Here is a 20184-nt window from a genome sequence, read left to right as displayed (position 1 = left end):
TTGCAAATAAATCATATATGTCTGTTGAACGTCTGACAAAGACGCAAATCATTGCTTCCAATTTCATTATTTTGTCTGGGGTTAAATGGTATTTTATTATTATAGATTATTATTATTATTATTAGCTTAGAATCTACATTAGGGCGATAATTTGGTTTTCATTCCAAGCATGTTAATTGTGCAAATTTATTCAACATTTGTATGATGGTTTGTCTTCATCAAAATGAATATTTGCATGGTAGATATAAATTGTCATCCAAATTTGCACAATGCTAATTATTTGATCAATTAAATTTCCCTATCTATGATTCTGGTGTTAGTATTGTTATAGATTTTATTATCATTATTATTAATGTTATAAACACAATTGAATGAAAATAAAATGTTAGAATCTAGAACTGTTGTTTGCCTAGACTGATTCTAAAGCTGTCAAGAAATGTAGATGTGCAGTGTTCACTGATGATGAAGTATATCAGTGTTTGTGCAATGCAGGGTGGTGCAAAAAGAATTCCCTCTTTATTTGGTATGATGGGCAATCAATATGTTTGTAGAACTAGGTATGTTGCTTTGTTGCAGAGTAATGAATTTGGTCTTATTTGAAAGCTTGTTCCTTCACAACTTCACAGGTACTACCAGAAGTGAACACAGGGTTATCATGTAATTTGTTCCTGACGAAAGTGAAAATTAAATTAAATTTATCAATGTATAGTTGTTTGTGAAAGGTGGTGAAGTCCATGAGAGTTCAAAGGTGGTATGAGCGTCCTTAAAGATCTCTAAGGTCCAACAGACCTACTGACTTCACCACTAATGACATGTGTGCTTCTACAAATGCCTTGATAATGAATAAGGGACCAAGCAAGAAATAAGATAGTCACAAAATATGACAACTCTGATAAAAATGTTTTCAACATATATCCATTAACATTTGGATATTCCAGGGCGTCTTATAGATAAGGGTCCCAGAATCATCAGGCACAAAATTGATACCAGTTGACAGAATCTGATTCATGCTGATGAAGTAGCTATCTACCACTGATATCAGTGTTGATGAAGTAGTTAGCTACCACTGATATCCAGGGGTGTGAGAGTTCAGCTTTTTAGCTGATTTCAGCAATTTTTATTGCCAAAATTTATGTGTTTTCTCTTATTTTCATGCCCATATTTGGTGTTTTTACCCTGATTTTATGCTGTTTTCAGCCATTTTAGTCATTTTCCTTCTTTTTTTGTCAAAAACCTCTCACACCCCAGGATATCAGTGTTGATGAAATAGCTATATACTCAAGCTGATATCAGTGTTGATGAAGTAGTTATCTACCCCTGATATCAGTGTTGATGAAGTAGCTATCTACCACTGACATCAGTGTTGATGAAGTAGCTATCTACTGCTGTTATCAGTGTTGATGAAGTGGTTATCTACCACTGATATCAGTGTTGATGAAGTAGCTATCTACCACTGATATCAGTGTTGATGAAGTAGCTATTTATCTTCTCAAGCTGATATTAGTGTTGATGAAGTAACTATCTACCCACTGATATCAGTGTTGATGAAGTAGATATCTACTGCTGTTATCAGTGTTAATGAAGTGGCTATCTATTGCTGATAGTAGTGTTGATAAAATATCTTTGAGGAAATAGCTATCTACCACTGATATTGTGTTGATGAAGTAGCTGTCTACTCAAGCTGATATCAGTGTTGATGAAGTAGCTATCTACTGCTGTTATCAGTGTTGATGAAGTGGTTATCTACCACTGATATCGGTGTTAATGAAGTAGCTATCTACTGCTGTTATCAGTGTTGATGAAGTGGTTATCTACTGCTGATAGCACTGTTGACAAAATATCTTTGATAAAATAGCTATCTACCATTTTGTCTATTACTGAAAGTGGTGTTGATGAAATGACCTGTATACTGTTGGTATTAGCTGATGTCATAGCTATAATCTAGTAGCTATATTTATGACACTTAAGCTAATACGCTGTCCACATTTGTGGCGAACAACAAACTAATTCTAAACATGTTTTGGTTTTAGTCAAGCGTTTTAGTAATATGTCAGGTTATAAAAGCGGTTTTAAAACACATTTTATATGAAAAAAGCATATAATTTCCAAAATGTTAAAATGTTTTTGTAAAATATTTGTTGGTAAACATTTCTGCAAAATATTTTCTGAACAATTGTATAAAGATTATAGGTCCAGACAGTGGCGTGCCCCACACACTTTTGTCAGTCAGTCCGGGATATACACCCACGTCAGGGAAATTGGGGTTTACCTATAACTTCAAGTGAAGTGAACATTTTTGAACAATCACGGTAATCTAGACCCTTGCTCCTGCCTCTAGGTACGCTCCTTACACAATTTCATTTGTAAGTAGTGGAGGGTAAATGAATTGTTATGATTCACATTTCTTAGGGAGCCAGCTTATTTGATGCAGTATGATCTCCTGAGCATTTTGACACCTTTTTCATCAAAATTGGCCAAAAAATGAGTAGATGGCGGCTAAAACAAGTATATAAATTATTTGGACGGGGGGTCTGAAAATCAATATTTTCATCAACAATCATTATTTTATGCCTGATTTTGTTATATTGATTTGTATGTATTTGAGGTCTAGATTTCCATTTTTGAAAGTTGCATAAAAATTGGAATACCAGTGACCCCGGGATCCTTGACCCGTGGCACATGATACCCATACCACCTTCACATGTGAGTGCCCCTCCAGGACCCTTACCCTTGTTTATTTTTGAATTTTTCTGGCACATGATACCCATACCACCTTCACATGTGATAGTGTGAATGCCCCTCCAGGACCCTTCACCACCCATTGCACCCATCCCTCACCAACCACTATCCTGCCTCTCCCTCACCATAATGACCAATAAGCAAAATCTATTTTGTTTATTTTTGAAATTTTCTGGCACGTGATACCCATACCACCTTCACATGTGAGTGCCCCTCCAGGACCCTTCCCCACCCATCGCACCCTTCCGTCACCAACCACTATCCCACCCCTCCCTCACCATAATGACCAATAAGCAAAATCTATCTTGTCTATTTTTGAATTTTTCTGGCACATGATTGTTACCCATACCACCTTCACATGTGAGTGCCCCTCCAGGACCCTTCCCCACTCATTGCACCCTACCCCCACCAACCACTATCCCACCTCTCCCTCACCATAGTGACCAATAAGCTAAATCTATCTTGTTCATTTTTGAAATTTTCTGGCACATGATATCCATACCACCCCCTTCACATGTGAGTGCCCCCCAGGACCCTTCACCACTCATCACACCCTTCCCTCACCAACCACTATCCCACCTCTCCTTCACCATAATGACCAATAAGCAAAATCTATCTTGTTTATTTTTGACATTTTGTGGCACATGATACCCATACCACCTTCACTTGTGAGTGTGTGAGTGCCCCCTCCAGAACCCTTCCCCACTCATCGCACCCTTCCCTCACCAACCACTATCCCACCCCTCCTTCACCATAATGACCAATAAGAAAAATCTATCTTGTTTATTTTTGACATTTTGTGGCACATGATACCCATACCACCTTCACTTGTGAGTGTGTGAGTGCCCCCTCCCCACCCATCATCGCACCCTTCCCCCACCAACCACTATCCCACCTCTCCCTCACCATAATGACCAATAAGCAAAATCTATCTTGTTCATTTTTGAATATTTCTGGCACATGATACCCATACCACCTTCACGTGTGAGTGCCCCTCCAGGACCCTCCCCACCCATCGCACCCTTCCCCCACCAACCACTATCTCACCTCTCCCTCACCATAGTGACCAATAAGCAAAATCTATTTTGTTTATTTTTGAAATTTTCTGGCACATGATACCCATACCACCTTCACATTTGAGTGCCCCCCCAGGACCCTTCACCACCCATCACACCCTTCCCCCACCAACCACTATCCCACCTCTCCCTCACCATAGTGACCAATAAGCAAAATCTATCTTGTTTATTTTTTTATTTTTCTGGCACATGATACCCATACCACCTTCACATGTGAGTGCCCCCCAGGACCCTTCACCACCCATCACACCCTTCCCTCACCAACCACTATCCCACCTCTCCTTCACCATAATGACCAATAAGCAAAATCTATCTTGTTTATTTTTGACATTTTGTGGCACATGATACCCATACCACCTTCACTTGTGAGTGTGTGAGTGCCCCCTCCAGGACCCTTCCCCACCCATCGCACCCTTCCCTCACCAACCACTATCCCACCCCTCCTTCACCATAATGACCAATAAGAAAAATCTATCTTGTTTATTTTTGACATTTTGTGGCACATGACACCCATACCACCTTCACTTGTGAGTGTGTGAGTGCCCCCTCCAGGACCCCTCCCCACCCATCGCACCCTTCCCCCACCAACCACTATCCCACCTCTCCCTCACCATAATGACCAATAAGCAAAATCTATCTTGTTCATTTTTGAATATTTCTGGCACATGATACCCATACCACCTTCACGTGTGAGTGCCCCTCCAGGACCCTTCCCCACCCATCGCACCCTTCCCCCACCAACCACTATCTCACCTCTCCCTCACCATAGTGACCAATAAGCAAAATCTATTTTGTTTATTTTTGAAATTTTCTGGCACATGATACCCATACCACCTTCACATGTGAGTGCCCCCCAGGACCCTTCACCACCCATCACACCCTTCCCCACCAACCACTATCCCACCTCTCCCTCACCATAGTGACCAATAAGCAAAATCTATCTTGTTTATTTTTTTATATTTTCTGGCACATGATACCCATACCACCTTCACGTGTGAGTGCCCCTCCAGGACCCTTCCCCACCAACCACTATCCCTCACCATAATGACCAATAAGCAAAATCTATCTTGAATTTTTTCTGGCACATGATACCAATACCACCTTCACATGTGAGTGCCCCTCGAGGACCCTTCCCCAGCCACCCCTCACCAATCACTATCCCACCTCTCCCTCACCATAGTGACCAATAAGCAAAATTTATCTTGTTGTTTTTTTTAATTTATAATCAAGCATCTTTAGAAAAGCTAATAAAATGGTCAAAACAATTCAATAAAATTTGAGAAACTGGCATTAACTCGATTATTGATGTCCAGTCTTGTAAAGTAAGGTAACTGAGAAGCTTTGACTTGGTGATTTGCATCATTCCCAGGAAACTTGTTTCTTTCCTCCGCATGTGCAAAAGATACCAACAACTCAATCATTTGACAACTGGACATCTTCTGACTACTTTAAAACCTGTTTCTCAAAATTCAGCAAATTATTGACATCTTGTTCAGATACTTATTGAAGATTTCAATTAGAATAAGATTGATTTCGTCGTCATTTTCATTTTTTCCCAGTAATTTTAATATTGCAGTAACAATGGCAGAAAAATACGTAAATCCAATTTAGGCAAGAGTAAAATGTTTAATCAAGTTGGTTATTTTTGAGGGCGCGTCGCAAAATGTGAGCATTTATTTTTGGGGAGTTTCCTCTGCCATTGCTACTATTATAACACACACACACTGTATAAAGACAATGAATAAAAAGTTGTACTTTATATCATATGCAAAAATAATTTATTTTGACTATGCACATTATTTACAAAAATTCGGGTTGTTTACAAACATTGGCCTTAAATCATGGTTAACGTCACGGTGGGATGTCAACTCAATGTGTAGATGTAGATACAAAAAGGTGTTATTTTTTAGAAATATCTTTGTTTTACCCAACACTTAGAGTACAGCTGATAAAAGCTAGATGAAAACAAATGCTATGTAATAAGATAAGATGCTTGTGAACAATTGGATTAGAAATATAGTTCCAAGTAAATTATCGGTTAAGTGCTGTTAAAACCATATAAAGCGAGACCATAATGCTTATAACAGGCCCAAATGTCGGGTTAGGCAGAAGCCCTTGAACATGGTTAAGGTTCCAGGTCAGCAAAAATGTCTAAATCCAGGAAAGATGACCTGATGCTGGAGTTAGATGTTTTTGCTGAATTGAAACTTAACCATGTTCAAGGACTTGTGTCCAACACAGCATTTGGGCCTACGGTCTTAGTACTTGGAACTTACATTTCACATGCTGCACTTAGCAAATTTTCCTTCAAACAGTGAAAAGTGACTGATGTTGGATGAAAAGCCCCATCAAAGCAGTTCTTCTGGGGTGAACCAAACCTGCCTGGTTATAAAATTATTAGTGACAAGGTTATCTCCGAATTTGATAGGTGTTATGTAATAATGTTAAAACATCAATTACGTTAAAACATCAATTAGCACCTCTCAAATTAAGAGAAAACATTGTTACTGATTAATTTGATAACCAGGCAGGTTTGCTTCACCCCAGAAGTACTGCTCTGGCGGCTTCCTCTTTAACATGTACATCCGATTAAAAAGGATTCAAGCGTACTCCGACTAAAAAAGGCAGGTGTGTCAAAGAAAACAACCAAGTTAACAGCACTGAGAAAGTGACACTATAGTCTATATATCTACCTCAAGTCACCGGCACTAGCTTTGAAGTTCAGCGTGTGCTGCGTTGGCTTAGCATGGTTTCTTGCTTGCATATATGCGGCACGTTGATCTCGTGTGTAAAAGTATGTTTACGCACCAAGTAAAGCAGAACACGCTGAACTTCAAAGCTAGTGCCGGTGACTGAAGGTAGATATATAGACTATAATCATGATGAAAAATACATCTAAAATACACATTATTTTGTCATCAACAGCACGACTGAGTTGATATGATTGAGTATATCATACAAAACATAAAGCACAGGGAGTATTACTGCGGCACACAAAAATGCCCTCACACACACCACGACACTTACTGGTGTGACAAGGTGGTAAATAACTTGAAATATTTAAAATGCAATTTAAAATATTCAATGATTATTGTAATATTCAAATATTAGTTTAAATTTATTGAAAACCTGATTTTAAACAAGGTCTTTGGTGTCGCTGAGTTGTTAACATTTAGCAAATTATTTGTATAAAGTTCTCATAGCAGAATTTTTGTTGTATGTTATAGAGCTTTATGAAACCTCCCTAACGAGGAGCTACTATGTAATTGCTCTTGTAGTCTTTGTTATAAGTTCAAAGTCTTTGTTCTTTCTTCATGTTGGTTTACTGCAAGTATCAGCACTGTCTAGATGCATGTTTAGCTGGTCTGTGGGTGACACGGCGTCCACGAGATTCGCTGACACGTCTCCTTGGGTGAACAGCATCCATATAAAGAACAAGTCCTGGCCATAACTGGAATGAAGAAAAAGAAATGGAAAAGGAAAATTAGTACAATTTTTATATGACATTGAAGGTACATTATATGTGCCATGTATTTCATTTTCATTAGGGTGCAATAATTATGTGTATCCCTGGGGTGGTGAAATGTGGGGGGTATAATTTTGTTCAGATGTTTTAATATTGTTGAGCAAATTTTCTGCAAAAGGGGTAGACTAAGATTGTTTGGCATACTGAAAATGGGAGCTATTTTGGCACTTTTCAGACATTTTGGTAATTCATTATCCCAGGATCACACAATTCTTGGAATTTTACAGCCCCTTCTTAGAAGCATTGGTAACCGATTGGGTGTATATTGAAAATCAAGAAATATAGGAGTGAAATGGACAAATTTTTTGATGCATTGCACCTTTCTGACAATAACTCATTTTGAGTTGAGATAGCAAATGACTAAGTAATTATAAAAAGAGTCCAGAAATAGAATGAGCTACTAAATTCCTTGTGGACCACATCAATTTTAAGACCCATTCAGTGATCCCAGTGAAAGTACGAAACAATTCAAATTGTTTATAAATTGCTTAACGTGATTCAGAAGAATAAAGTCATTCAAAAAGTCATTTGGTATTTTTGAAATGAAAAAATTAGCAAAGAACGAAGGAAACGGCAGTATCGACGAAGTTGAAAATACAACATTCAAATACATGTAGCTAATTCTATCAATATATAAATTGCAGATTCATGTAAATGCATATTTTGTCTTAAATACACAGCTTTTGGCTGAACCACTAGCAGGCTATGTTAGCACATCTAACAAAGGTACCAAAATCTGAATTCTGAACATTTTTACGATCCTCCGGATGAGCAAATCACTGAATGACCATTAACCCCTGGAAATTTCCTGTTTATGGAATAAAAATCTTACCTGTCGCCTACTTGAAGCCCTTGTCTGTATCGGTGAGCGGGAGGTTGGAGGTGTTGCTGTGGTAACGGTAGCCGTTTCTTCATCCTCATCATCACTAAGACTTGCTGGAGAGGGTGCACCGATGTAACCTGAATCTGTAGACGTGGTTGACGGTATTCTGGTAAGAGCTGGGAGATTAATGTTGATCTGAAGAGGGGCTGGGGGCTGGACGTACATGCTGTCGGTAGTTGGAAGAGGGGCTGGAAGAATGTACATGCTGTCAGTAGTTGGCATCAGCTGGTTGGATCCTGCAATTGATGATGATAAAGAATAAACATACAAAATGGTCAATGGTTAGAAATATCATTGTTGAGGGCAGTGGAAATAAAACCATAATCATTATTTACACCAGAGAAGATGATTACATCTTCTCTGTTTACACACACATATTTTGCCAGCTCAGAAAATGACTCAATTACATAGCCAGTGTGGGGCAAGTTGCCAGCGTCAAATTCTTCATGATTATGATCATAAGATGGCAGTGCTTTTAGTCTTTCAGAGTCTATGTTTTAATTTAAGATTAGGTTTGTGTCTATGTTACAATCATGACTACTAAAAACACTAAATGCAATCAGGAACTCAAGTGCAAGTTGAGTCATTGTGGAAACAGCATATCGATTATGAAAGACATCTTATGAAATACATGAATTTAATCATTTTATATACCTTTTGACCTTTGCAATAAACGTTTAATAAAGTGTTAAATCAAAAAGATCTATGGTACTATTCATATACTAGTATATATACGGTACTATAACATCATATTTTGCCATAAAATAGTTACATAAATGGTAAGTTCTTGTAATTGTAAGAAAATTACCACAACTTTGATTCTGCTCAATTACTGAGGAGCCTTCACTTTTGTAATTCAATTAACATTTTGGTGTGATAACAACATTTCCTGAGTTTGGGTCTAGCTTTCTACACATCATATACAGTAATTAATGCAACATCCCGGTCAATATTTAGAATTACAACTTTTTGGAGTATTTTGATCCTCACTTTTTGGCTTAAATATGCATGGCTACATCTAAGAAAATGGTTGTGTGGATACAAACACAAATCCTTACCATCATGATCAAAATCCATGGGAAGTTGTGGCTCAAAATCATCATCATATTCCATCTCAAATAGCATGGGTTCCATCTCAACATCAGAACTGGTAGAAGAAGCCGTGTCTGTCATTTCATCATCAGATGAAGAATCCATGGACTCGTTGCACATTAGAAAAGAGGCTGATGGAGGCGACAGTGTCATCATGGTCGTATATGGCGAATCTGTACATAAGACAAAAAGTAACAAAATGTAAAAATTACACGATTTGAACAATCTGGAATCGAACAAACTACGTTTAAATAACATTAAAATGTCGGGTTATACAAAGATCATGAAAGGTTTTGTATAAAAACATACTACAATAACGTTTTTAAAATGTCAAAATAATATTGTAAAATATTTTTTGGAAACATTTTCTGCCAAACATTCGTCAATATTGTTAGAATATCTTGCAATAGGTTTTCAAACAATGTTTTTGACTGTTATGAGCTTTATATAACCCAAACATTTTCTGACAATCCGCTTTTCTAACCTTTTGCGAATAAATAAAAACGTTTTGTGTTTGCTGGGAATTGGTGAGTTTACGTCGGCATGCATATAATATTGAAAACTATCAAATGATTGTGACAAATGAAACAAACATGAACATGCTATTTTTGTCATAAAATAGCCTCAGAAACTTCTAGGTTTTTACTTTAGTTACACCAAGGCTTGACAAAATTAAAATCATTGGCACTCAGTGACAGTGTAATACTAGCAAGTTGATAATTTGCGACGACATTTCATCACTAAAATACAACGTCATCATTTACAGAAATCGTAAGTCAATTTTGATCAGTATATATTACTAAGGCAAGCATTGTGAACACATTAACTTTTTATGGGGAAACAAAACAATACCAGCTTTTAAACCGAAGCATTAAATACAAAAATTGATAAAAGCTGAGACTATTATTCAGGTATACTAGTCTCAGATAAAAGTTGTGTAATGCAGAAATTGCCTAATCGTGCTAATTTTTAACCCCGTTTAAGTTTTTGAGACGAAGAGTAGAAAACAACATACCTGCACGTTGCACATCAAGCTCTACCAACAGCTCAGTCCACAAATCTTCAGTGGTCTTCTCATCTGCTACATAAACATCCTCTCCTTCTCCCGATGAAGCTGACATATCTGCCTCAAAGGCCTGTCTGTTGAACCATACAAGCTCACGAGGAATTTCGTAGCGATCAGCAATAGCAAGATCCATGATCGAAGATGTAGACTAAATTGGTGCACAAAACTATGAAGAAAACTTTGACTGAAATATTATATAAATTGCACGAAGAAGTTTAAGACGAACTCGGATGTTTTTAGCAATGCGTGTGCGATGAATGCGAAGCGAATTATGATTGTCTTCCATAAGGATATGCACATTATAAGAGGGTTCAAAGTTATCTGTAAGAAGTCACCGATACCATTGTTTTCTTCGATCACGAGGTACTTATTTGCATACTTAGTGAACGCCCCGGAGCGAGCGGGCCACCCATCTCAAAGGACACGCCCACGAGTTTAAGAGCTTAAAATATTATAAGCCCGGATTAAAAAGTAATTGAAACAAATAGATTGACAATGCTCTGTCATTGATCTTCTAAATGCTATTAATCACAGGATTAGAAGTTGACTTCACAAGCTGCCGACGATGTGCTGTGATGTAAGGAATTTCAAAGAAAACGGTATCATTGAAGAGAGGTATTTTGTTTAGGTCGGAAGAAAACAATGATATGAAAGATAACACTTGAAAAGTGCTAACGAGCCTCCTGTCGAGTCCTGAGTTAATGGCCACGAGTTTTGTCAAAAATTATTATTGATAATTTTATATCAAATTATGTAGGACTTTTTTAATAGGCCTGTAATTAATTCAGTTTATGTGTCATTATTCTCATCAAAGCTATAGTTTGGACTTTTTTTTAATAGGCCTATAATTAATTCAGTTTGCATGACATTAGACTTATCAAAGCTATATTTTGGAAGTTGGAACAAAAGAGTCTTATTTTCTTCTCTTTGAAAAGCATTGGTATTCGATTCAAATTCAATATTTTTTTGTTTCAAACCATATTTGATTGATTCCAATTCAATGCATCAAAATTAAATTTTAATTTATTTTGATTCGATTCACCCAGCATTTCAATTCAAGTCCAATTCCTCTCTTTATGACATTTTCAGTAGATATTCATGAAAAAAGCTTATTCCCAAAATTTCAGTTGATTTTGCGTTTGCGAGTTATGCATTGATTATGATTACACTGCTCCATAGACAATGTGTTGTAATTTCGTTCTATATACCAGAATGAAATTCAAATTCCACGATATCTTTGCTAAACGAATTAATCTGCAAGACATTTTTTGTACATAAACATTATGTAGCCAGAGGTTTCCAGTGGTATAAAAATCATACCTTTCATACCAGGCTGTGGATCACGAAATGCCCTTTTAATTGACAGTGGTTGCGGGAGCATTCAAATTTAGAAAGGGGACGAACATGCTTTGCTATGGTCTATTGGGGGATATTTGTGCAAGAAGCGCGTGAAAAATATTCAATTTCAGATTGTTTTAGTCCAAAATTAGGGCGGAGTTTGATGGGCCAGTGCGCGCGAAGCGAGCAATAGTTTGCAAATTTATGGCCTTTTTGATGTATAAAAAAAAACACCTAGTAACATTTTTGTAAAGCCCTGTTTTCTTCAGTTAGTTCATGGGTAATTTTACCTATGCTGTTGTCATATGCTCAATTGTGAACTGCCGTGTATTTTGAGAACCGGACTTCGATATTTGTCGTTTCGGAGGCTTCATTTTCCGTTAACAAACTTTGTGGGTATAGCTTTGGTTCTGCAATGGTTCATAATTCTTTGTTATTTTTTCATTTCTTATTGATTCGTAACAGTTGATAACTTTACTTGAAGTGGGTAACAAAAGTTAGCTGATTTGCACTTTAATTTTTTTTTATAAAATCTTGACTTCATAGAGTCGATTTTCCGTTAACTCTTTTGAAGCCTCCGAAACTGCTTAGCTAGCATGGGCAAATATAAATAAAAGAGCTCATCCAATCTATTTATCAAAATGCAGCAAAGTAATTTCTCAAATCACTCGTTTTTAAACAGTGGAGATGTACATAACCGTTGAAAATGGGACCCAATACAAACTTTCCGTTAACACTTGAAGCCTCCGAAACAAATGAAGTCTCCGAAATAAGATTATTTATCATCTTTGCACATCTAAATTGGTGTGTTTCTGTTCATACTGATATATGCATTGTAATAAATAGTTACTTGATATGTGCAGAATGTCAATATTGTTGATATTATGGTTAATGTTTGAAAAATAAACTGATACCCAAGAAAGCCTGTTTCGGAGGCTTCACATGCAAGTTAACACCATACTTAACAAATGGGTGAAAAAATTTAAATGTGATAAATCTACAATATCTGCCGCATAGAATTATTGATTCAATACACACAAGAAAATAACAGCTTAGATGATCCCAACAGTGTTCTTTAAAAAAAAAACTACTTCTACGATGATTAACATGAAGCCTCCGAAACAAAAAAGCCTCATTCCATGAATTGCTGTTATTATTTACTTTTTGTCACAACTGAAATTCAATACTTAGAAGCAAAGCATGAAAATTGATAATTTTCATATTTGTTACCTATTTTTTCGTGTCAACTTGTACTTAGCCAAATATTTTACTTTTATGATCACTTGTGTTGTTAACTGAAGCCTCCGAAATACAAATTGCTTGAATTGCCAATTCTAAAAGATAACTCGACTGGGAGGTTCCTTTTATCAAGTTGTATTTGTACATGAAGTATAGACATTCAAATTATGTTAGGAACCCAATTTAAACTTAAAAACTATTTGTTTAAGGTTGGGAAATTTCCATTGTAAATGACACTTGATGTTTAAAATATTTCAAAACTGCAATTACAAACATAGCAAAACATGGTATAAAATTTAACTTACATCTGTTGACTTACTTTGGAATGGAATTTCACATGTATTCCAGCTTCCATTTCATAAGTTTCTGAGCTTATGTAAAAAACATTTTTTTAAACCAAAATGTTATGGAAATGTCAATTTTTTTTATTATAAATCAAAAAGTTTAAGCCTTGAAACATTATTTTACTGGAATTTAAGTTGCTTCTATGCATGATTTCAGTAAACAGAAACATATTTAAGTGGTTTGAAATTTTGACCTTAATAAAATCAAAAGTTACACCCTTTACTATAAAATTGAAAATGACCATATAACAAACAACATAAAATTCTATCACATCCTGCGAATTTAATAATTCGAATACTCTACGAATTTTAAAGATTTTTTGGAAAGTTGGGTACAGATTATTTAAACTCTTGCTTCCATGTAAAAATAATAGACCTATAAAAGTACACACACAAAAACACCACCACCAAGAATTTGCAAATGATCTTGTTTTGCAAATGCGTTCGGATAACTATCTTAGTGATTAAAAGTGACAATATATAATTTAATTGCAAAATTGTATAAAAAATTCAAATTATTTAATTAACGTTATGAATTTGATTGAAGTAATATCACCTTTTATCAGTTCAGAAGAAACAAGTGACAAGAAGACCGCGAGTACAATAAACTCTATTGTTGCCAATACAATGGCATTGTCATCTCATCTTAAGACGCCGTGCTGTCTGTTCAATCGCCTCATTTCGTGGGAATTTGGAAAGAATTTTTAGATTCAACTTCCAGGAAACATATTTCTTCAAATCTCGTGATTTTTATTTCATATTTACATGAGTTTATTCATAATTTTATCTACTCGTTTCCCCGCTCATTTTATTTCAAGAAGACATCGCGATATTTTGCAATAAAATATCACAACTTTGCAATAATGACCTTGATTATATTGAAATACGAGCTACACCATGTTATTCATGAGGACAACAGCCTAGTCACCAAATTTCATACAAACCTGTCGCGCTGGGTGACGTGCGCCGCGAATTTGCATGTTTGTGCGAAACATCCCATTCCCAGCAAAAGTATGTTTTGGTTTTGGTCATAACGTAATACAGTATATCTTGATTTAAGCCTTAATTAATGCAAGGTTTAATGGGATTTTTGATTAACGTGAAGCAAAGCTTTTCTATTTAATTTTACGAAAAGTAAATATTCTGTAGGTTTTTACACAATTTTACACATGATAAGAGAATCAATCGACGTCAAAAGGCTATATAACAAATCTTGAACTTATTCTCTAAATGCACAATGAATATAAATCACAATCGTGCTATTTATCTTGATGGCTGTAAGCAGGAAAAATTTTAGGAATAACAATCGATGAAAATCTGGAGTTGGAAAAAACAAATGACAAATGTATCATGTTACAGAAGTATTTAGTCCTAAATTAAGCCAAATAAAACATAGCTAAATAGCCTAATCCATTAGTTAGTTCTAAATGGCAAAATAAGTCAAGGAAGGTTATCGCTGTTGCAGGGCTACACCGACTTTACCGTTTGATAATTAATAATCACCCATTAATCAGAAATCTGCATAATGATCGGTTTCCATTCATTAATTCTCTTATTTCAAGAAGAGGGCAAGGTACACCAACTTGACGTGGGGACTGAGCACATAAGTAGACAAAAACCAAACAACCAATGTAGGCCTAAAAACAGGCAAAGTTCGGTGCAGAGTGCCAAAATTTAATGGCCAAAAATTGCCAATTCCAGAACCCACAGAGGTGTCAGAAAAACAGTACAAATGTACACTGGAGTGATGAAAATCACTGTTTACATAGTCGACAAACAAAACCTAACAAAAAATCAACCGACGTTTCGAGCAGATAAACTGCTCTTCTTCAGGGACAGACGACAAAATATTAAATTAAACAACGAAAACTACATGCTGTAGTTTAAAACCAAATACAAGACAAAAACTGAAGGCAAGTAAAAGGGTAGCAAACAAGAAAAGCCCAGAGCAACTATAAGCTATGTCTTTACTGTAAGAGAGCATGTTCACTACTAAGTGCAGAGAAGCAATATGCAAATAGACAACTTATGAACGTTCATTAAAAACATTGACTTTTGTGAATACTAGTATTCAGTCATTCATTATGTCAATTTTGTGATGTCCGATGAGGAAGGTTGCCGTTGTTGCAGGGCTACACCGACTTCGCCATTTGATAATTAATTCGCCAAGTAACGTTCATAAAACATTAACTTTTATAATATTCAGTCATTAATTATAATTATATATATTTCATATTTGGCGATGATCATGATCATGATGAGGAAGGTTATCGTTGTTGCAGGGCTACAGCGACTTCTACTTGTTAATTTATTTAAATCTATCCGATTAACAGGTAGTAAATTTAACTAAAATGACATAGTCTCCATAAAAGCTTCCACGGAATATAGAACAGAAATGGCAAAGACGCCATGGAAACTCCTACAGAAATAGCTAAGTCGCCACGAGAGTGATCACGTGTATGAGGGCGGTATAACAAGTCCATTTTATTTTACGCCGTGGTGACTTTGTCATTTTTGTAAAAGTAGACACGGTAGTCTATTGACCCAGTCGCTTAAAACGTATTAAAATCGTATTAATACTGGTTGCTCTTGCTCATTATAGTCTTCAACATTCAAGAAAATAATGTGTTATTAAAAAAATTGTCTGAAGATAAGCCGGGCCTGAAGATAAATAGTAACACATAATTGACAAAAATTGTTAAGTTAATTCATGTATAAACTGAAGGGACTTAATGTGTTAATATTGGCAACATTTTTCAACTTGAAAGGGATATAGGCCTACTCTTATTTGAGTAGATATGAAGCGAACAATATATATTATATTTACAATCGAATTTTATCCTCCTGCCGTTTACATTGCACACAATATAAATGATAGGCCTATACTTAATTATAACTTTTTTTTATATCCTTATGCTTTGTCTTCGTGACGAATCGGTTAGTGCTATAATACGCCTAATATTATAGGCCTACGTAAGATGCGTGATATATAGCATGACAAGACTACATGTATAAAAAAAAAGTATAAACCGACTCAGTATAATGTAGGGCCATATGGCATAGGCTATATAATATTGAAATAGGCTTAAGGAATTGGAGCTAATTGGACAACAACGTTTGTATGGTGTTTTTGTGGAGCCATCAGACACACCAAATTGCATTCTGAATACGAAGAATATCCTTATGATCAAATCATTTAGATTTTTTGGGTGGGTGTAGTTCTGTCCTGGCAAGAAGAAGTTTATGTTCACTAAGTCATCTGACCCCGGGCCACGAGGCTCCCAGTGTCATCTCAGGTCAAATTACTAAAAGTGTCGTGTGGATATGAAACTTGGTAGGTACAGTCACCATTTAGAGCCAATTTTTGGAAGGTCACCCAGGGGTCATCTGAGGTCAAATTAATAAAAACTGTCGTATGGGCATGGAACTTGGTGGGTAGGCCCTACAGTCAACATTTAGAGCTAAATTTCTGGAAGGTCATTTTGGGGTCACCAGGGGTCTCTGAGGTCAAATTAGTAAAAACTGTCATATTGGGCATGCATGAAACTTAGTGGGTACAGTCACCATCAGCCAGGTAATCGCGCCCGGCCGAGAACCGCCAAATATGGCTATTAAACCGCTTTGTAGGCCTAATGATTAATATTATCATACCGCATGCAGTTGATAGCACCGTATTATCATGACTATGTATGCCTAGTGTCTAGCAGATCGCTTGTTTACAAAGTTGTACTCAAAGTATTGTCATGACTATGCTAAACGAGCCCATGCACAAAACTATGACTCCCAGATTTCTGATGGTATAATATTATAAGTTTTGTGGAGCAAGGGGGATGATGTCAGTGATTACGAAGTGCCCCTTTAAGATTGGCTATTAACTTGACACCAAAAGACCTATAAAGCATATAGTGAACTTAGACTAGAGTGGTAGGCCTATACCGCAATTGAACACTTAAAATGATGTTGTGACGTGAACACTGCTGGGTCTAGGGCCTATACACTCGCATATTATAGCCTAATTTTCTATATTAAAAAGCATGATAGTACATACCATGTCATACATAATTAAAACTGGCTATATACCATCTTATGGCCTTGGAGCAAGATGATGATGGGGGATGATGATGTTGATTATACGAAGTGCACCTTAAGATTAGCGATCAACTTGACACCAAAAGACCTATAAATTATATACGAACCTGAAGAGGTACCGCAATTGAACTGCATGCTGTAGATACTATGACTATAAGGGCATAATTATACACACTCGTATATATATATTATAATTTTCTATATATGGAACACAGCATGATATATAATTAATACCATCTCTACTGAGATAGCACATGCATGCATGTAAGATTGTGTAGCTTGCTATCTATAGTAGATAGCACCGATGAGGGTTTCTGGTGGTACGGTATACAATGGTACAAACTTTTTTGGAGTAAGCATGTAAAAAGCGTATATTCACACTAACAACAAAAACCCACACACCCCACACATGTATACCTGCAGACCCCACGTTCATCAACTATATCTTCAATGTATAGGGCCTAATTTATAGCTTTTGATTTTGAGCGCAGAATTCAGAAAAATCATAGAGTTTGAACTCACTTTACATTATATTACACCCATGGCGACTTTGTCATTTTGGTAAAAGTAGACATGGTGACTTCTATTTTTGTAAAAGTAGCCACGGTAGTCTATCAATCCAGTCGCTTTGAAACGCTTGTTGAAAATCGTAATGCTGGTTGCACTATTCGAATCCTCGAAACTACTGTTTTGTGCGACGATAATTATACATTATATTTTATCATTGCTGTTTATAATGTTGTTAGTGTTTGGTGGTGGTGGTGTGTGTGTGTGTGTGTGGGGGGGTGTTTGGGTTTTTTGGGGTGGTGGTGTGGTGATAGTCTATCATTCATATATAAGTTCATTCATTCATTCATCCATCCGCTCGTTCAACAATACATTCATTCATATATTCGTCTCAGATTCATTCATTCAACAATTCATTCATTCACTCCTTCATTCATTAAAGATACACATCTTGTAATCTTTATAAGATTGTAAATCATTATTTTATAAATTCAATCTAATACTGCCATACTGGAACTAAAATTTGCCACTGACTTTGCTCGTGTTGCGTCCGAAAACTTCGGATTTCATCAGGCATCTGATCGGAAGCAACGTAGCAAAGCGAGTTGCAAATTTTAGTTCCAGTATTATTACTACATTGTATATAGGCCTAGGCCTAGATTGAATATAATTATAAAATAATGTTGTGAACTACTGGATGAATAATCTACACCAAGATATTGTAAATCATTATTTTCTAATACACTTCTAGTGCCCGTTTCTATTCATCGTTATGTATTCTTCTCCCGTGCATTATTTTCGCGAACTACCCTTCACAGCCCAAATTATATAAACCTGCACGCTAAACAATGCATTATCTAAAACCTGCACGCTAAACAATAGATTCTAGATAATACGTGCACGCTCAAATACTAGAAATACTACTTTCACATAACCATAAAGTAGAGTTAGGTGGCGCTTTAGACACAGAGATCACATAACTATATAATTGTCTGTTCGATATATATACCAACAAAAAGTACGAATATACATTCTGTGGTGTTAAAATGGTATAGTTACAAACGGTGTTCTATAATAGTGTACAATTACCGAATAAGGTGCAACTCGCTAGACTTGAGTCCAGTCCTCGTTTACGGAGTTTAGGATTAGGGTTTAGGGTTGGGATAGGGCAGTCTTGTAATAAGACTAGTAGAGTTGCACCCTTGCAAATATCATTGTCATAAATTATGATTAATGACCTCAAATAAATCAAACATCAAATGAGAATAATCGAGCTTCTCTTCATTAAAAAGGGCCACAAACAGGTGGATCATAATTATACAAGATGACACCATTGCAAAATATTCAGCATTTTACAAATGAAATACATGTAGGCCTATATCTAAAATAACATAGCCGGGCCTGGGAAACACACACTAGCGCATAATATCATGATCATGCTTTATAATACCATAGGCCTTCAAACACATGTGTTTGAAGGCCTATGATAATACTGAACAAATTGTTAAATCCCAATGTCGTGTGTTTTAATATGTAGTTCAAATTATAGAGCTATAAAGTCCAGTTGATATTCACCGTAGTACTAGTCTGACATCTAAATCGATCGTTTCCAACTGGTTCAGTGCTCTCTGTGTTCGAAACCACGATATTAAATGATCACAACATAAAGTCAAGTCAATTAAACCATGCGTGAATAAGTTACCTATTAGTATGACGTATGGCGCAATCGATACCATTGATTACAGGGATTGATTTTCTTTACCAGTTAAATGCTACGTAGCTGGTCAATGTCCTGACGGTGTTTTTAAAATGTAAGATATTTTCCCTAATATTAAAACTAATATAATGAATGCAGCAATTAATATTGCCTATTGTTTTAATAGGCCTACACTCAAAGTGTATGACGGATAATGTACTCGTGCAAATGCATTCGTCAAGATAATTGCACTTGCCATGGAGTTATTGCATTTAGCTTTCGAGCCTATCGGCTCTCAAGCTAAATGCAATAACTCCACGGCGCGTGCGATTATCTTGACGAATGCATTGCACTCAGTTCATTATCCTTATCTTAATGTATGCAGTGCATATTTTAATAATTAGATGTCGTAAAAGCCTATCCTATATTTTGCATATTATCATATCATATAGGCCTAATTATCTTCATCGAATTATATCCCCCAATTGTTCCCATTGTTTGCGTGTACAATAGGACATTTGCATATGAGCCGATCACATTGGTCAAGTTGATCATACTTCCTGGATTCCGACCACTTCAAATAATTATC

The 20184-nt window shown here is 36.2% G+C and overlaps 1 protein-coding gene across 1 annotated transcript; it reads right to left on the bottom strand.

The window, feature by feature from the left end:
• Positions 1-5561: 5561 nt before the first annotated feature.
• Positions 5562-10662, bottom strand: LOC140147759 (uncharacterized). Its single transcript, XM_072169516.1, has 4 exons — positions 10332-10662; positions 9283-9489; positions 8174-8460; positions 5562-7266 (listed from the first exon to the last, which is right to left on the bottom strand). Exons 1-4 carry the CDS (start codon positions 10513-10515, stop codon positions 7150-7152), a joined length of 795 nt encoding a protein of 264 aa, XP_072025617.1. The 5' UTR covers positions 10516-10662; the 3' UTR covers positions 5562-7149.
• Positions 10663-20184: the final 9522 nt, after the last annotated feature.

This window comes from Amphiura filiformis, chromosome 3 (genome assembly GCF_039555335.1).
Source record: "Amphiura filiformis chromosome 3, Afil_fr2py, whole genome shotgun sequence".
Classification (NCBI taxonomy): domain Eukaryota; kingdom Metazoa; phylum Echinodermata; class Ophiuroidea; order Amphilepidida; family Amphiuridae; genus Amphiura; species Amphiura filiformis.
The sequence above is the reverse complement of the archived record's forward strand: the minus strand, read 5'-3'. Positions and strand labels throughout refer to the sequence as shown.

Coding starts and splice junctions, on each gene's coding strand:
- LOC140147759 (XM_072169516.1), bottom strand. CDS start 10,515: ATGGATCTTGCTATTGCTGATCGCTACGAAATTCCTCGTGAGCTTGTA. Junction 9,490..10,331: donor GCTTGATGTGCAACGTGCAG/GTATGTTGTTTT, acceptor TCTTATGTACAG/ATTCGCCATATACGACCATG. Junction 7,267..8,173: donor GGGCTTCAAGTAGGCGACAG/GTAAGATTTTTA, acceptor TCTTCATTCCAG/TTATGGCCAGGACTTGTTCT.